At 59.0% G+C, this 15,096-nt stretch overlaps 2 protein-coding genes across 2 annotated transcripts in view; one reads left to right on the forward strand and one right to left on the reverse strand.

Moving 5' to 3' along the window:
* Positions 1-187: 187 nt before the first annotated feature.
* DAO (D-amino acid oxidase) lies at positions 188-14,282 on the reverse strand. Its single transcript, XM_063351605.1, has 11 exons — positions 12,938-14,282; positions 11,317-11,520; positions 11,075-11,189; positions 10,623-10,699; positions 10,140-10,205; positions 9,273-9,327; positions 8,684-8,788; positions 7,477-7,559; positions 5,607-5,724; positions 4,583-4,681; positions 188-3,005 (listed from the first exon to the last, which is right to left on the reverse strand). Exons 2-11 carry the CDS (start codon positions 11,508-11,510, stop codon positions 2,874-2,876), a joined length of 1,044 nt encoding a protein of 347 aa, XP_063207675.1. The 5' UTR covers positions 11,511-11,520; positions 12,938-14,282; the 3' UTR covers positions 188-2,873.
* A 422-nt stretch (positions 14,283-14,704) lies between these two features.
* SSH1 (slingshot protein phosphatase 1) overlaps positions 14,705-15,096 on the forward strand; it is a 40,756-nt gene continuing 40,364 nt past the window's right edge. Inside the window, exon 1 of the mRNA XM_063350937.1 lies at positions 14,705-14,860. Within this exon, the coding sequence (XP_063207007.1) occupies positions 14,795-14,860 (66 nt within the window). The 5' untranslated portion in view covers positions 14,705-14,794. The remainder of the gene's footprint in view (positions 14,861-15,096) is intronic.

Consider the following 15,096-nt stretch of genomic DNA (forward strand, 5'->3'; position numbering starts at 1 on the left):
AATCCGAAATGACGGCTCTTTCCTGCTGCAGGGGGAAGTGTTCCGGCAAAATGTGTGGGGAGACGTGGAATGATGGTCTACGGGGCTGTTTCTATGGAATTAGCATTTGAGACGCTCTCCACACCATCATTAAGAAGAGAAAGCATCACACGCGAGATATTTGGTTACTACCTTTATTGTGCACGCATATTAAATCCTGGCCTTTTAGAAAATAAGCAAAATTAGACTGCAAATAAAATTACACTTCTCATCATCTCTGCTTGTTTTCTAAGCGCCTGCCTAAGACGACAGATCAGCTGCTCCTAGAGGCTTTAAGATCAGCAAGAATCGACTGCTTCTGGCAAGTTGCTGCACCCCTGCTACCCAGCCTAGCTCTTCCGAAATCGGGGAAGGGGTCTGGGATTTACAGCAGTGCAAATGGGAGGAGAACGTGGTCCTTAACATCTCATATTTGGAACAAGTGAAATGGGGTGGATGCCGTTTCACTGAATGGCTTCCACTGAGGCGCTACCACAGACCGTCAGGTTTAGCATTAATCAGTGGTAAATTTTCTCCAGCTATTGTCTTCTTGGTTTTTCTGTCCTTTCCTTGATCATACGCCTTTGAATGTGGCTGCGATATATCAGGTGAGCTGCCAGATAAAGCGGGAAACCCCTTTGACAGACAGACTGGACCTGACATGGACGTGTCAGGGGCGCCTGGTTTTCCTATGTCCCCCTTGGGTTTTTAAGCACAGTGCGGAGGTGCCTGGGCCACCAGACATCAGCAGGCTCCTCACCAGACATCAGCAGGCTCCTCACCAGACATCAGCAGGCTCTTCAACACCCCCCACGCTCCGCTGCCTTCCGAGGACGGACCCTGGTCTGCCCTGACCTGTGCCATGACCCCGTAGCAGCTAACAGAGCTTGCTGTCACCTCTCCGCGGCTAGCAGAAGGCGTTTTGTACTTCCCGAGGATGTGAGGAGCACCACATCTCCTCACACACCACCTTTGTGAGGAGGCCACAACTGCAGCCAGAGGGCCTGGGCTCCCGCTCTCGCTGGTGCCTTCGACAGCGAAGTGTTGCCTTGGACTCGAGTGCCCCAGGAATGAGAATTCCCGCGCAACGCCACTTTGCCAGCGCCGCAGGTGTCACAGCAGAGGCAAAGACAACCCTCTCGCACCTTTACAGAAGGAAGAGAGGCAGGAAAGGGGACCGGGCAGCAGCCGCTGAGAAATTCCGACCCTTACGGTGAGAGTAACCATCGCCGCTTTGGTAAAAGGGCAGACAATTAGCAGATGTGCTCAGCGAAGCTCGTCAGAGCTCTCTGGCTGCCAAGGGTGCGTACGCTGGAGGAGCACACAATGGTCACGTCGCGTGCGGTGGAAAACGAGGTTGCGGGAAGGTCTCCCGGGGCCAGGGTAACCTCCACAGCGCTGCTGAAAATGAGACAAGTCTCGAACGCGTCCACGAGGCAGCACTTCTCCTGCGCGTGGACCGTCTCCAGCAGCGCTGCCTGCGGATCGCTGCCTAAAAAGCCTTCACGAGTTTCTCTTTTCCTCGGTGAAACAAGCAGCACATCAGGAGACGGGCCCTTCGACGGGGAGCCGCTCCGGGGCGCTTTTTGTGGGACTGTTTTAAATCCAGGTGCCCAGGAGGAGGTGGAAGGAGCCCAGCTGCAGCGCAGCATCTCGCATTCACTGGGTGCAGCTGCCCGGGGCATCGCAAATCAGGGCGATGAGCTATTTCTGGCGCACGGAGCGAGGGGGAGAGAGAAGCTGCATCACAGATGAGTAAGAACCAGTTGGCTTATCTGCAGAGCGGAGCGAGCCAGGCACCGCGTGCTGGGCTCGGGACAGCCTCGGGATTTGAGGCTAATGCTTCTTGCCCATTCAGTACCTTGTCTGTGGTGGTTTTTAGAGCAGGAAAAACAAGCGGCGTGGAAAAATGGGCCAAACTCTTCTCTTCAGAACAGCGCATCTAGGGGTCCCTAGCAGCGGCACTGAACGCCCCCCGAAAGTCATACCCCCCTGGGAGTCGTCCCCAACTCCTTCGGGAGGCACAACCCGCCCCGAGCCACCTCCTCTCTCAGAGCTGCTGCTCCAGGCGCGTCTCACGGCTGGAGAAAATGAGAAACCAAAGGGCCCGTGGGAGTTTTAGGGACGAGAACAGCTATTTTCCGTATGCTCTCTGCTATATATAGAGTCTGGCAAGTACACAGGGCTGGAACATGTTGCTTTTGTTGCTAAAAACATCATTTGGAAAGCCCATTTTAGGCAAGGGCTGCTGTCTCTTGCCAGATACACTAACCAGGTGCTGTATAGACCAGACCCATGCTTTGTCCTGGCATGAACGTAAGCAGGCAATTGTAACTGAAACACGTGCTTTTAGAGCGGTTGTTACTTCCCTGGGAGCTTCAGAGCTTCTTCCTACTAAGGAGCTTTTGCCTCCTGGGGGAAGCTTGCAAATCTAATTACACGCTGGGTGTCGGAGCAGGCAGGGAAGACCTCAGGTGGCACGGGCTTGGTTTCAGATCCCGTCCCGTGGCGCAGACGAACTGCAGCACCAGGAAGATTCCAGCTGAACTCTGCCTGCCCTTTGCAGACTGATCCCCCCGGGGACAGAAGCGCACTTTGCCACAGATAATTAGTTCGTATTTTAAAGCACTTCCTTTAGGCAGGTTGGGGAAGGGCAGGGTGGGGGGAACGCAGCCGTCTGGCAAATGGCAGCCACAGAACTGGCAGCGACCTGAAAACCAGACACTAGGGACGGGTGCTGGAGCGAGGGGAGGGGGGGAGTTGAGAGGCCCACACGTATCACTGTGTTATTTGCGTCTTTCTGCAGTGATTTCTAAGCTACTGCTGTCACGATAATCCCCGGGCGAGCAGGCGACTCACAAGCGGGGCTGCGGCGGGCTGGCCAGCTTCTTCTCCTGGAGGATGCTCCCGAAGAGCCGGGCTGCTGCCATGGCACAGCCCCAGTGGATGGTGATCCCGAACCCGCCGTGGCCATAGTTGTGTATCACCTGGGGGAGAAGAGAAGGGATCAGTGCTGGGAAAGCTGCGCTGGAGCTCTCTGGGGTTAAGGGCAGCAAGGAGCCACGACGGTGGCTGGGAATGTCCTCGGTGTCTTTGGATCGACCGCTCGATCTGGGAGCTCCCACTGCGCTTCCCACTGCTCCTTCCCTCCCTCCAAAAGCCGCTGCAGAGGCAGGAGGAATTCTGGGTGGTTCAGGGGGGCTGCGGAGCATCCTCTGCAGCTGCTCCGGCCCTGGGGAAAGGCAGCAGCGGGGCCGCAGCCGTGGTCCTCGGAGCAGAACACGTCCCATCCCACCTCGAGTTCGCTCCTGCCAAGGTAAATCGCTGTGCTTCTGCAGGAGCCCTGGCCCACGGCCGGGATCGATAGCTACACCTCTCCCGTGCCCGGGCAGCGCAGGTACCGTGCGCTGATAAAGGAACAGAGCGAGCCACAAATTCATTCAAATACAGCACCGCTTTGAACCACGCTCCGGGCTTTGCCTGAGTACACCGATTTCTTTCCAAGATTCTCCAGCTAAAAATTGAATATATTCTCATTCCATTTAATTACATTTTGCAGTCGCCATCCCCTTTGGAGCTTTAATCTCCTCTTCTAAGCTATAGACATATACACGCGATCAAACGGAGGATTCCCTCTGCAGGGCTGCTGCGGAGCGCTCGGGCAGCAGCGCCAAGGACTGACGTGGTCCTGCGTGAGAGGGTGCTGAGCTGAGGGTCCGAGAACAGGTGGCACGCTGACACTCGTGCCATCCCTGTCTCCTTTCTCTTAAAAGCTATATTAGCAGTGCAGGGCAATTTAAAGAGCCATCGCCCTGGGGCAGTTTTACACTCGGCACCCAGCTTCACCTACACAGAGGCAGCTGAATTTTTCCGAGCCCCAGGGCAGGTCCGGCCCCACAGCGGCCCTCGGTGCCTTCCCCGCGTTTCATTCCGTGCTGCTGCTGAGCTTCGAATGGGAAGAAACCTCGAGAAGTCCAGGCTTTGGCACCAACAACCTGGCGTCAGTGCTGGAGGCCGTGAGCATTTTACTAAAAAAATGCATATTGGGTTTTATTAAAGGGAGACACGACGTTCGCGCGCACAAGGGCTGTACGTTTACGGGCTCCCAGCAGAAAACTGCGCCGCTTTAAATGCTGACACCGAAACATGGTTCACAAGTGCCTCCTGTGATTCTGGGAGCAGCAGAGCCCGTGGGGTTTGCTGCCTCGGAGTTTTTCTCCCATATGGGTTTTTTGGTGTCTGTTAAGGACTAAGCTCCAGCTGCAGGTTTTCCTTTGGCAGGAGCGCTCCCGACCCAATCTCCCCATAAAATCCAACAGAACTCAATGTCTTTGACACTTATCTCCGATGCTGGGCTGAAACTGGCTGAAAGATTGGCCCGTTATTAGAGGGGAGACAGAGGGAGGACTGACGAATGCGGGGCCGCGCGGCTGCGGGCTGAAGAGCACCAGCGTCAGCTGGATGTCGGTGCCGCACTGCCAGGGTCGCAGCGACTGATGCGCAATTAGCGCGGTGGTTAACGGCCCTGTGGGTTAACGGCACATCTCGGGGCTGCGCGCGGTACCTCGGCCTGGAAATGCCCGTGGCGGAGGGTCTCCCGCTCCAAGCGAACCCGGGGACGCGCTGGTCTCAAGCCGCTCCACTCCTGTACGATCTTTGCTTCCTGAAAGGAAAAAGCCCATCAGCGCCCGCACAGCATCTCCCCGGGTTACGGCAGCCAAACGTCACGGCACCAAGTGTCCCGTCCGATGAGGGCTCTTACGGTGAGCGGGGGAGACCCCCCCATCCCTGCGGCTGCGCCGCCTCCTGTGATGCTCCAAAGGGGCAACTGGGCGGAACAATTCGGGATCACATCCCGCGCATGGCCAGCCTGCAGCGGAGCCGGGGAGGCAAACCGCTGCGCCGAAGCCCCGCGCTGCCTTTCCTGCTGACGCGGGGCGCGACGGCAGCGCCAGGAGCCGACACAAACCAGCCTCACCGCTCACCGGCCTCTCAGCAGTGCCGAAAGGCCGGTGGGGGGACACACACCATGACCAAAGGGCTGGGACCTCCCAAAGCTTTTGTTGTCGTTCTTAACCAGCTTTTTGAGTAATTTTTCCTTACAAACCTCGTCACAAAAGCAACGCCAACCCCAGACCCGGCCTGGCGACCAGCCAGGTGTACGGAGCCCGAGGTGGTTTGTAGAGTGGGGCTGATGGTTGGACTCGATGATCCCAAGGGTCTTTTCCAACCTCCATGACTCTATGATTCTATGATTCCACGGGCAGGACGAGCACTGACAAACGCCGAGCCGTGCCACCGCCCCGTGTGTTACCCTCTTATCGAGTGCTGCGTGCTGCCCGGGGTTACTCTACGTGCACAATTCACCCGTCAACAGCGTGTTTCTTGGCGCGGTGGCTTTCGCTGCATAAGCAATGGTGGCTTTGCAGCTCTGCTGGCCTGCTGAAGGCACCATATAAAGGTTCAGATTTTGTGGTTTGTCCCCAGCCTCAGCTGCGCCGGAGCACCCAGGCTCTCCGTGTCCCCTCCCTCCCCACGGGTGCCTCGTCCCGCAGCCCAGCGGTGGGCATTCCTTTGGGATCACCCACCCGGAGAGCGGGGAGCAGCCTGCAGCAGTTCTCCCAGATGGTTTTGTGATCCTGGGCGCTGTTTTCTTCGCTCCAGTTGCCGTGCTGATAGATGCCTCCCAAGACCGTGAACTCACTCCTGCACCAAAAACCAAAGGAGAGAAATGACAGGGAGTGTCCCCAGCCGTCCCTTGCTGGGCCACCACGTGGAGGGACTCTGAGCGTGAGTGATGTATGGATCCTGCTATGGATCCTGCTATGGAACCTGCTACGGATCCTGCTACGGATCCTGCTACGGATCCTGCTACACCCTGAGCCTGCAACATATTCCTGCTGGAGAAACTGGAGAAACATATTCCTGCTGGAAGGGACGGGATGCCTGCAGTGGAGAACACAAAGAAACAGATTTCTTTTGCTGCCGCTCCAAAACTCCCGTGGATTAACAAAGGACGAGAGACAGGGTAAGGCTGGGGGGCGCTGGGGGTGTCTGTACCTGCTGGACCCTTCCAAAACCTTGCATGAGCCCTGGGAAGCACAAAGACAAAAAGGCTGGATGCCGGGGGCGTGCGGGGGGGCGAACCCCCCGGGGCTGAGCAATCCAGCATGGAAGAGTGACCTCCATGCGGGAACGCTGGACCCGGCTGCTTCCCTCGGGAGCCAGCCCGCTGCCCGGCTGTGACAGCTCAAACTAAAATAAACACGGGGAGAGAAATTCATACGGAGCTGGGACCGCGATCAGGAATCGCTCGGAATACTTTGCCTGGGGGCTGTGAGCATGCAAAGTTCCTATTTACATAACGGCTTATTGCCTAACCCCGAAATATTAGCACGATAGGAAGTGCCAGAAACGCAGCATTCAAGTTACAGCTTAAAAAAGCCTCTCCGTTGCCAAAGCAGGGTAGATGGCCGCTCTCAGGAGGAAACAGAGGCGGGATGAACAGCAGACATGTATTTATTTTATCCTGTAATTTAGCTCCCTGGGTACACGCATACGCTGCCGTCTCAAACAGATCCCGACTCCCCAAAGAAAGCTGCTGGTGGGAAGCAGGTGGAAAGTGCAAGGGAAGCGCTGGAAGCTGGGCTCTGCCCGGGCACAGCCACTGCCGCTTGCTGAGCTCGGGAGATGGTGCTTTTGGGGCCAGGATCTTGTTTCAGCCCTTCGCACCCCTATGGGGACACAGAAATAAGGTTTTCCCCTGGGTCTCCTCCTCGGGAGGTGGCCGGGAGCCCTGTGTGGGTGCTAAACCGAACGGGATGCTCTCAGGAGATGCCTCACCAGCAGCCACCGGCACAGCTCAGGGTAACAGTGTAGGGAAGGCTGAGCTTTTTAGGGTAGGCTTTTATTACAGTAAAAAGGATTCCTGCCACTGGTTTTAATGGGAACACGAATCAGAAGAGCTTTTCCCCACAATGAGCTGCTGTACAGCAGTTTCGTCAACACCGTTGACGAGAGAACTGGGTAAAAACGTGAAAATAAAATATGTCTCCCAAAATGCTTGCCCCGCTGTCAGTGCTTGGCTCTTTTGAGGACCTGGCCAGGACTGGCATTTTGCTTTGGTGGGATTTGCTCCTTGGAAAAGGACAGGACTAGGGACACCGAAGCCCTGTGGTGCTGCCTGACCTGAGATGCCAGGATCCCAGGACCAGCCTGGACCCTCCCTGTGTCCGAGTGCCGAGCCGGGGTCACTCTCTGTGCTGACCGTAGGAGCTTTGCCTGCCCACATCCTTCTGCTCTCCTCCCACGCAGCAAATAAAAGCGCCATCGGGCCGGGTACCAGCCCCAGCCGGGGCTGCTGCAGGGCAGATGTCAGCCTGAGCTGGGGCTTTGGGAGCGCTGGCAGCAGAGCGTCCCTAACGCCAGCCGGACCCTGCCTCGCCCCCTGTCACCTACCCGGGTATGACGTACGGCGAGTTGTAGATACCGGATTTGATGTCGTGAGTGATGATGAAATGCTTCACCCACGGGGCCAGGACCTGGGAGACGAAGGGGAGAGGGTCAGGGAGAGCCGGAGAGCGGGGTCCCTGGCTCGGGGGGCAGCGGGAGGGACGTGGGCAGCTCGGCGAGCGTGGCCACTGGGGTCTGCAGGTGGTGCCCTCCCTTCTGCTCAGGCTCTATGTACAGCTGGGGCTGGTTTCCCTGCACTGCCGTGGGAAGAGAGGGAGAGGGGAGGGCAGGTAGGCAAGCGGCGAAGCTTCCTACCTGGCATGAGTCTCTGTTTCCCCAAATAACCATAGAATCATGGAATGGTTCAGGTTGGAAGAGACCTTAAAGATCATCCCGTTCCACCCCCTGCCCTGGCCAGGGACACCTCCCACCAGCCCAGGTTGCTCCAAGCCCCGTCCAACCTGGCCTTGAACCCCTCCAGGGACGGGGCAGCCACAGCTTCTCTGGGCAACCTGGGCCAGGGGCTCACCCCCCTCACAGCAGAGAATTTCTTCCTAATATCCAACCTATATCTCCCCTCTTCCAGTTTGAAACCATTAACCCTCGTCCTATCATTACACTCTCTGATCCAGAGTCCCCCCCCAGCTTTCCCGGAGCCCCTTTAGGGACTGGAAGGGGCTGGAAGGTCTCCCCGGAGCCTTCTCTTCTCCAGGCTGAACCCCCCCAGCTCTCTCAGCCTGTCCCACAGCAGAGGGGCTCCAGCCCTCGGATCATCTTCGTGGCCCTCCTCTGGCCCCGCTCCAACAGCTCCGTGTCCTTCTTGTGCTGAGGACTCCAGAGCTGGACGCAGTACTCCAGGTGGGGTCTCACGAGAGTGGAGCAGAGGGGGAGAATCAGCTCCCCCCACCTGCTGGCAATACCTCTTTTGATGCAGCCCAGGATGCGGTTGGCAGGGACACCTCCCGCTAGACCGGGTTGCTCAAAGCCCCGTCCAACCTGGCCTGACCATCCCCACGGCTGAACCAGGAACAGGATCCAGGCTTTTTGCTCTGGCCTCCACACACATGACCAACAGTTGCTGGGAATCAGGACCTGATCCCAGCGCGGATCCAGCCCACAAACCCATGATTTGCCCTGGAGGGCACAGCTACGTGGTTAACAAAGGACTCCTCCTGAAAAAAGAGGGAGGGCACAAGCCCCGCACCCCCCTCACCTTTATGACCTGTCCACGGCCGGGCTGTAGCTCCGGGTCAGGCTGCAGCTCCCCCGCACGCATCCCGGTGCAGTTTATCACCACATCCACGCCCTGGGCAAACATCTAAGGAGAGAGAGAGGCGGCGCGGTGAGCCGCGCACACAGCCATGCTGCCCACGGCGGGCACGAGATTCCTGCAGCGAAGCCCAGCCAAGAACTCGGTCCAACAGTCTGGTAATGAATAAAGCATAAGGGCCGGATCCAGGGCATCGCTTCCCCGGCACGGCTCCCGCAGGGACCCCATGTGTGCAGGCAAGGAGAACGTTTGCAGTTTAAGGGGAAGCCGTACTGCCCACGCTTGGCTGCATCTTCGCTCAGCAACCGGCCAAACGTGCTACCCCAACCCCTCTCAGCCACCTCCTGATGGCCAAGAGCCTTTCTCTTTCCTGGTGGAATTTTTTTCCCAGATCTTGGCATGCTCTTGCTGCTGTCCCCTGTCCTGGCTGTGCCAAGGAAGATGCCGGAGCAGCAGGTGCCCGCTGCAGGCTGCTTCTCCACACCGGGACAGGGCCATGCCCGCTCTGCCCCGGCTCCACATCACCACTCACCTCCTGGAAAGAGTCAACCTTTTTATGGAAAAACTTCACTCCCCTCTGCATTAACCTGGGAAGAAGAACAAGTTCATTCATTACCAGGAAATTAAAAGCAAATGTACTGTTCAAATTAGCGCTTGTCATTGACACCCAGAATAAATACGGCTTGTTGCTCCTTGTAATAAACACCCGTGGTCTTCTTGGTGGTTCCTAACGGTCTCGCGTCATTAGCTCATTTCCCTAATGGCCCAGAGCTACCGAGGGTGACCAGCCCTGCTCAGCCCGGCATCGGAGCTTTCTGCTGCGGACAGGGCACCCGCCCCTCGTTAGAAACGACAAGAGCAGAACCAAGCCCCAGATACTCCCATGGCTAAAAGTGCTCAGACACAGCTCTAAGCATCCCATTACTTTTATTTTTGTCGCACAAAAAGACAGTCCTGGGCTAACTATGACAGTGGGGAGCCTGTTTCCCCACTGCGGCAACAAGCAGGAATTCCAGACCCCTTTCCCAACTTCCCAGGGATGCATCCCTGTCTCCTCTCTCCTTTGGCGCGTCCTGCCATGCCCTCGCACCGGCCCTGCTGCGGGGCACGGGGTGAGGGCTGCTGAGAGCCGGGGAGGATGCTCAGGTCCCCTGTGGGTGCTGGCACGTGCAAGCCACCACCGTCAGCAGGGCGGAGGTGCCGCAGGACACGGGGCGGCCACCTAAAATCAGCGCTGCCTGGACTCAGCCACCAACTCGGCGTTAGGGAAGGATCCGGGGCAACACCTGATGTGCAGGATGAAAATCCACACCTGCCGCCCATGAGAAATCGGGGGCAGCGGCAGGGCTCCCGCACCGGCACAGCCCCAGCCCCGGCACCGCGGCAGCCCCGCACTCACCTGTTGGTGAGCCACGGCAGGTAGCTCCTGCACTCCAGCATCAGCGCCGTGTTGAACCAGCCGTAGCTGAAACCAGACGAGGAGAGGACGCCGTTAAGGACCCGCAGCAGCTTTACATGAGCAGCCGCCTCCTGCCCCGGCGCTCCCGACGGCCACTGTACCTCCGGGACCCCAATTCTCCCTTGCACAACAAGTGCATGACTTTTTCCCTCTTGTTTACAGCATAAAACATTTTCTGCTGATTTCCTTCCCCCTAGTTTGACAATATCTGGTGAAGTACGGGCGGCGCTGGAATGGTTTATATGCCGGGCTGATGCTTTTTTTGTTTGTTTGGGGTGTTTCCTACTTATTTTAAGGGAAGCGGTTGAAACGTAGCAAGGCCACTTCTGCACTCGCAGTTTCTCATCCTCGCTGGATGAGACCATCCAGCCATACCTGGGGAAAGCACATCAGTGACTCTCCAGAAAACAGACTGAAAAATACCTGTAACCAGGGAAGAGTTCAAGCTCTTTTGGTGTTAAGTTCCTGAATCCCAGGGCAATGTTCTTCCAAGATGGGTCCTGCAAGAGGGAAAAAGGTCTGAGCTCGTTAATGGACCCGAATGGCCATGCCACGGTGGGACAGGAGGTGCAGGGGACAGACATCCTCGCCGCACAGCCCATCCCGAAGGAGCGGGCGGGCGTGTGGCTGCAGCACAGCCTGGCCGGCGACGCTCTGCCGGCTCCCACCCTCGGAGGGCTCAGCCCTTCACTCCATACCAACATCGCACCGGGGGCACAGAAAACACCGAGTCCCAGGGCAAACTGTCACAAGACAAACTTGGAAGGATTTAGAAACATTCAGAACATCGGCTGGGAAGAAGTACAACCCTGCCCGCCCCCAGGCAGCCTCCGAGCTGGAGCCCTTCCCAGCCCTGGCTGTGACTTGCTCCTTACCGGCACCGGCTGCGTAAACAGGTTGTAGCCAGAAATGAGGAAAAGTCCCATTTCCTTCGCTGCCGCTGAGCCCAGGTGCCCCAGGAGGTAATCGAACGTCTCTTTATTCCAGAGCCTGTGATGAAAACAGGGGAGCGGTGGCTCTGCCAGCCCCATAGAGCTGTGCCCAATGGGGACACAGCACTAGCCACCTCCTCCTCCTCCTCCTCCTCATCATCATCATCATCCTCATCCTCACTTACGTCTCCTGCAGGTTGCCGTGGTCGCTCAGGTAGGGTTGCCACAAGCCGGCCGCCCCGTCGCTGGTGGTGTGGGGCGTGTAACGGTCCGCATAGACCTCCATCTCCAGGGAGGGCACCAGGCCGTGGTACTGCTCGTGGATGCACAGGGCGGTGGAGAGGCCGATCACCCCGGCCCCGATGATGGCCACACGCATGGCTCCGGCTCTTTGCAGGGGAGAGAAGGACAGTGCCGGGGCTGGGGAGCTGCTCGGAGAAGCTGGGGGTTCCCGAGAGGGAGGGCGCAGGTTCCCGCAGGACCTGACCCAGCCTTGGCTCTGCTGCTGGAGTGGAGCTGGACTGCAGGGATGGGGCTGAGCTGCCGCTTGGTGCATTTTGTGTGCATTTCTCAGTAAAGCCTCCAAAGTCCCCTTCAACACCTGCCCTGTGCTGACCAGGCACTGAAAGCGTGGATGGGAAGGATGTAGCTTGCCATGAAGGCAGGGCAACATTTCTCCATTGCTTGCAGCTCTTGTGCTCGGGGCGGCATCCCTGGCTCTACCCTTGGCCGTGCTGTAGCCGCTGGCGAGCAGGAATGCTGTGGCTCAGCTGCCCATGGCCACGCTCCTCTGCCCGGCAGAAAGAGCCGTGGCTGCTTCGTGCCCTGCAGCAGCGCCGGGCAGAGTGGCACAGACATCGGCTCCGCCATCAGCGCCCTCCTCTCTCCCTTCCAGCAACCAGCGCGCCGAGGGCGAGCAGCTGGGGAGAGGTGGGTGCACCCACCCACTTGGACCATCTCCCACGGGATGGCATGAGCCCTCCGTGCCCAGTGTCCCAGCCCCGCTGCGGGGTGCTCCAAATTCTTCCCAGCCCTTGGCACGGGCTGGAGACAAAAGATGTGGGCACAGATAAAGGAAATGGGAAATGGCGGGTGTTTTCCAGGGAGTAATGCCAGATGTGATAAATACAAGGACGGCTCCTCACGCTGCCGTTGCCCTTGGGACTGCCTGCACGTGAGGGCGACCGTGCCACCACCCCAAACCCCCCCCAGCACCGGCTGGGAGAACCACTATATGTGAACGCCAGCTGCAAAGAGGGTCTGCAGCCCCCCTCCGTCCCCTGACTCTTCCCTCTTGACGGAGCTTTCCTGCCTTGCAGCCTGGAAAAAGCCCCATGGTCACCATCTGGGCAGAGAGCAGACAAGGACCAATTTGGGGAAGGGCTGTGGGTACAACCCTGTGGATCACTTCATCCTGGGTGCTCAGCTGCCAGTGTGTGGGGAGGGGGATGGACACCCCCATCACGCCAGACCTAGTTCTGGGCAGCATAAGTAAATTCTAGCCCACGGTTTTATTTGGATAAGGTGAAGTGCAGCATCTCCGCTGTGAAAAGCAGCCCACGGGGGGAGTGACATTTGCGGGGATGGAGGGATGAGTCATCGGGATGGCGAAGCACGGATGGCAGCGGGAGAGCCGCACTGCTTCCCATCTGCTGTGGTTTTATAACCCACGGCCGGCAGGAACTGGGGCTGCCTCCTCTACTTGCAGCCGCAGGGACGCGCCTGGGCTGCCCCTGCAGCACCAGCCAGGGAGGTATCTGCCTCGCTGCTCAATAAATAACAGAAAGATGTTTTTCACCAGCTTACCTGCAGAATGCGTGGTCCTCGGGGCAGCCGCTGCGGTTTTCAGAGACTTCGACAGAGCCACCCTCACAGGGCAGCTTGTTTACAGCCCAGCGAACTGCCCGCAGTGCAAGGTCTAAGTGCCAAGGGCAGCGGGATGACAGCCCGCCCCTGGGCAATGGGGCCAAAGTCTGTGCTCCGGCCCCGGGGAGGTGGAGCTCCCCACGCCGGACCCTGCACACGGCTGGCAGCCGGCCCCGGAGTCGCGCCTCTGAAAGGAAAACGGGGGCACCACGGTCCGTGGCAAAACGCCATCATCGACACGTGTCACCATGGTGACTGTTGGCTGCCCCAATGACAGGTTCTGGACAATGGGGACACGGGGATGGGACTCCCCAACCACCCTATTCCTGCAGGATCTGGGAAAATTGGTTACTTCGGTGTTGATTTTTGTATGGTATGAGAGAAACAGCATTGCCTGCCTCCTGATAGACTTCAGGAGCTGTGCCACCCAGCTTCCCCCTCTCTGGTGTCAGATGCCTTCATTTGTCATTTCTAAGCTGCCTCTCCCTTCACAAAACCCACAACTTTGGGTTCTGGGCTGAAAAACCAGGTTTCTGTCAGTGTGGATACCATTACCAGAAGCAGAGGCAGCCCTGGAAGCACAGGTCGTGCTTGGGCAGAGCCACTACAATTTGGGATTTTACTGTGCCTAGGGCTTTTATAAGAGAGGTAATGAGGATAAAAGAAAAAATGGGAACTAATTTCGCACACAGTCAAGTTGCAGACACGTCTCTGAGTCCTGGGCCCGGGGTTTCAGCCACGCAAGCACGACCCACTGCAAGCAACAGGAATTCGGTCCCACAAAAGGCACAGACTGCCCTGAGCAGAAGGATGCTTTACCCGGAGAGGTCAACGGGGACGGCCTGGGAGGGTATAAGGCTTTATAGGGCTTAAGCACATGGTACCTTCAGGGCTTTTGGTATTTAGGTAGGCCTTTAATTGCTTTGCCACCATTTGCACACATTTCCAACCCTGAGCATCGTTTCGGAGGCTGCCATCCTGCCCTCGGCAGGAACAGCAGCACCAGTGAGCGACCAACCCTATCCACTGCCGGCTCCCCAGGGTAGCAGCCAGCGATGCCACGGCTCGGGATGCGGCTCGGGATGCCGTGAAGGAGGAGGCTCGACCGCCGCGTGTGCTGCCCCATGGTCGCATCCTCCCAGGGATGCTCCCAGGAGAATCCCCCTGGGGCAGATGTTGTCCAAGACCTGGGCATCCAGCCCCACAGACCCCAGGGTGCTTTTGCACAGCTCCCCTTTGCAGCGTGGCAGGGGGAGAGGCAGCCACCCAACGGCCTGAATTATTAAGGGCTTTACATACAATCAGCAAAGCCTCTTACACTAATTACCCCATTACTCGTCTGCCTCTTGCTTTCGGCACCACTGACCCCTCGCACTTTCTTTGGTCCGGTTTGAAGGATGCTCCTGGCTGCTGCACCCGGCGGGTGCTTCAGGGGCGAAGCCCAGACCCCACCGACACATTTTGGGGTGATGGGGGACCGTGACCCCCCGGTGGGGAGCGGCTGGACACCCCCCCTCTTCCCCCGTGGGGTGGGGCTGGACCCCGCTTCCCCCGTGGGGTGGGGTGGCCCAGCGTGGGAGTCCGGGAAGAGCCCCGAAGGGCCGCGGGGAAGCACGGCCGGGTCCCGCCCGGCCCCGCCCCGCCCCGGGGCCGCCCCCGCCGCCGCAGCGCCCTCGCCCCTCCCCGCGGCGCGGCGCGGCGGCCGGGCGGGCTGCGCAGCCGCCGGGGCGGTGGAGGCGGCCGGCGCCCCGCAGCCGCCGCTTGTAGCCGGGCCCTGCCGATACTGTCGCCGCCGCCATGGCGCTGGTCACGCTGCAGCGCTCGCCGACCCCCAGCGCCGCCTCCTCGGCCAGCACCAGCGAGGTGAGCCGGGCCGGGCCGGGCCGCGGGGGGCAGAGCAGGCCCCGGCGGCGGCGGCGGCGGGGGGAGCGGGGCGGGACGCGGCCCCTCAGCGCCGCGGCCGGGCCCCGCGCATCGGCCGCGGCCCCCACGGCGCCTCACGGCCGACGGCCCCTCACGGCCCCACGCAGGGACGCGGCCCCAGGCCCCACGCAGGCCCCTGGCCCCTCACAGCCCTTCACGGCCCCATCCCTTCACGG

Source organism: Chroicocephalus ridibundus, chromosome 13 (genome assembly GCF_963924245.1).
Source record: "Chroicocephalus ridibundus chromosome 13, bChrRid1.1, whole genome shotgun sequence".
In the NCBI taxonomy this organism is placed as follows: Eukaryota; Metazoa; Chordata; class Aves; order Charadriiformes; family Laridae; genus Chroicocephalus; species Chroicocephalus ridibundus.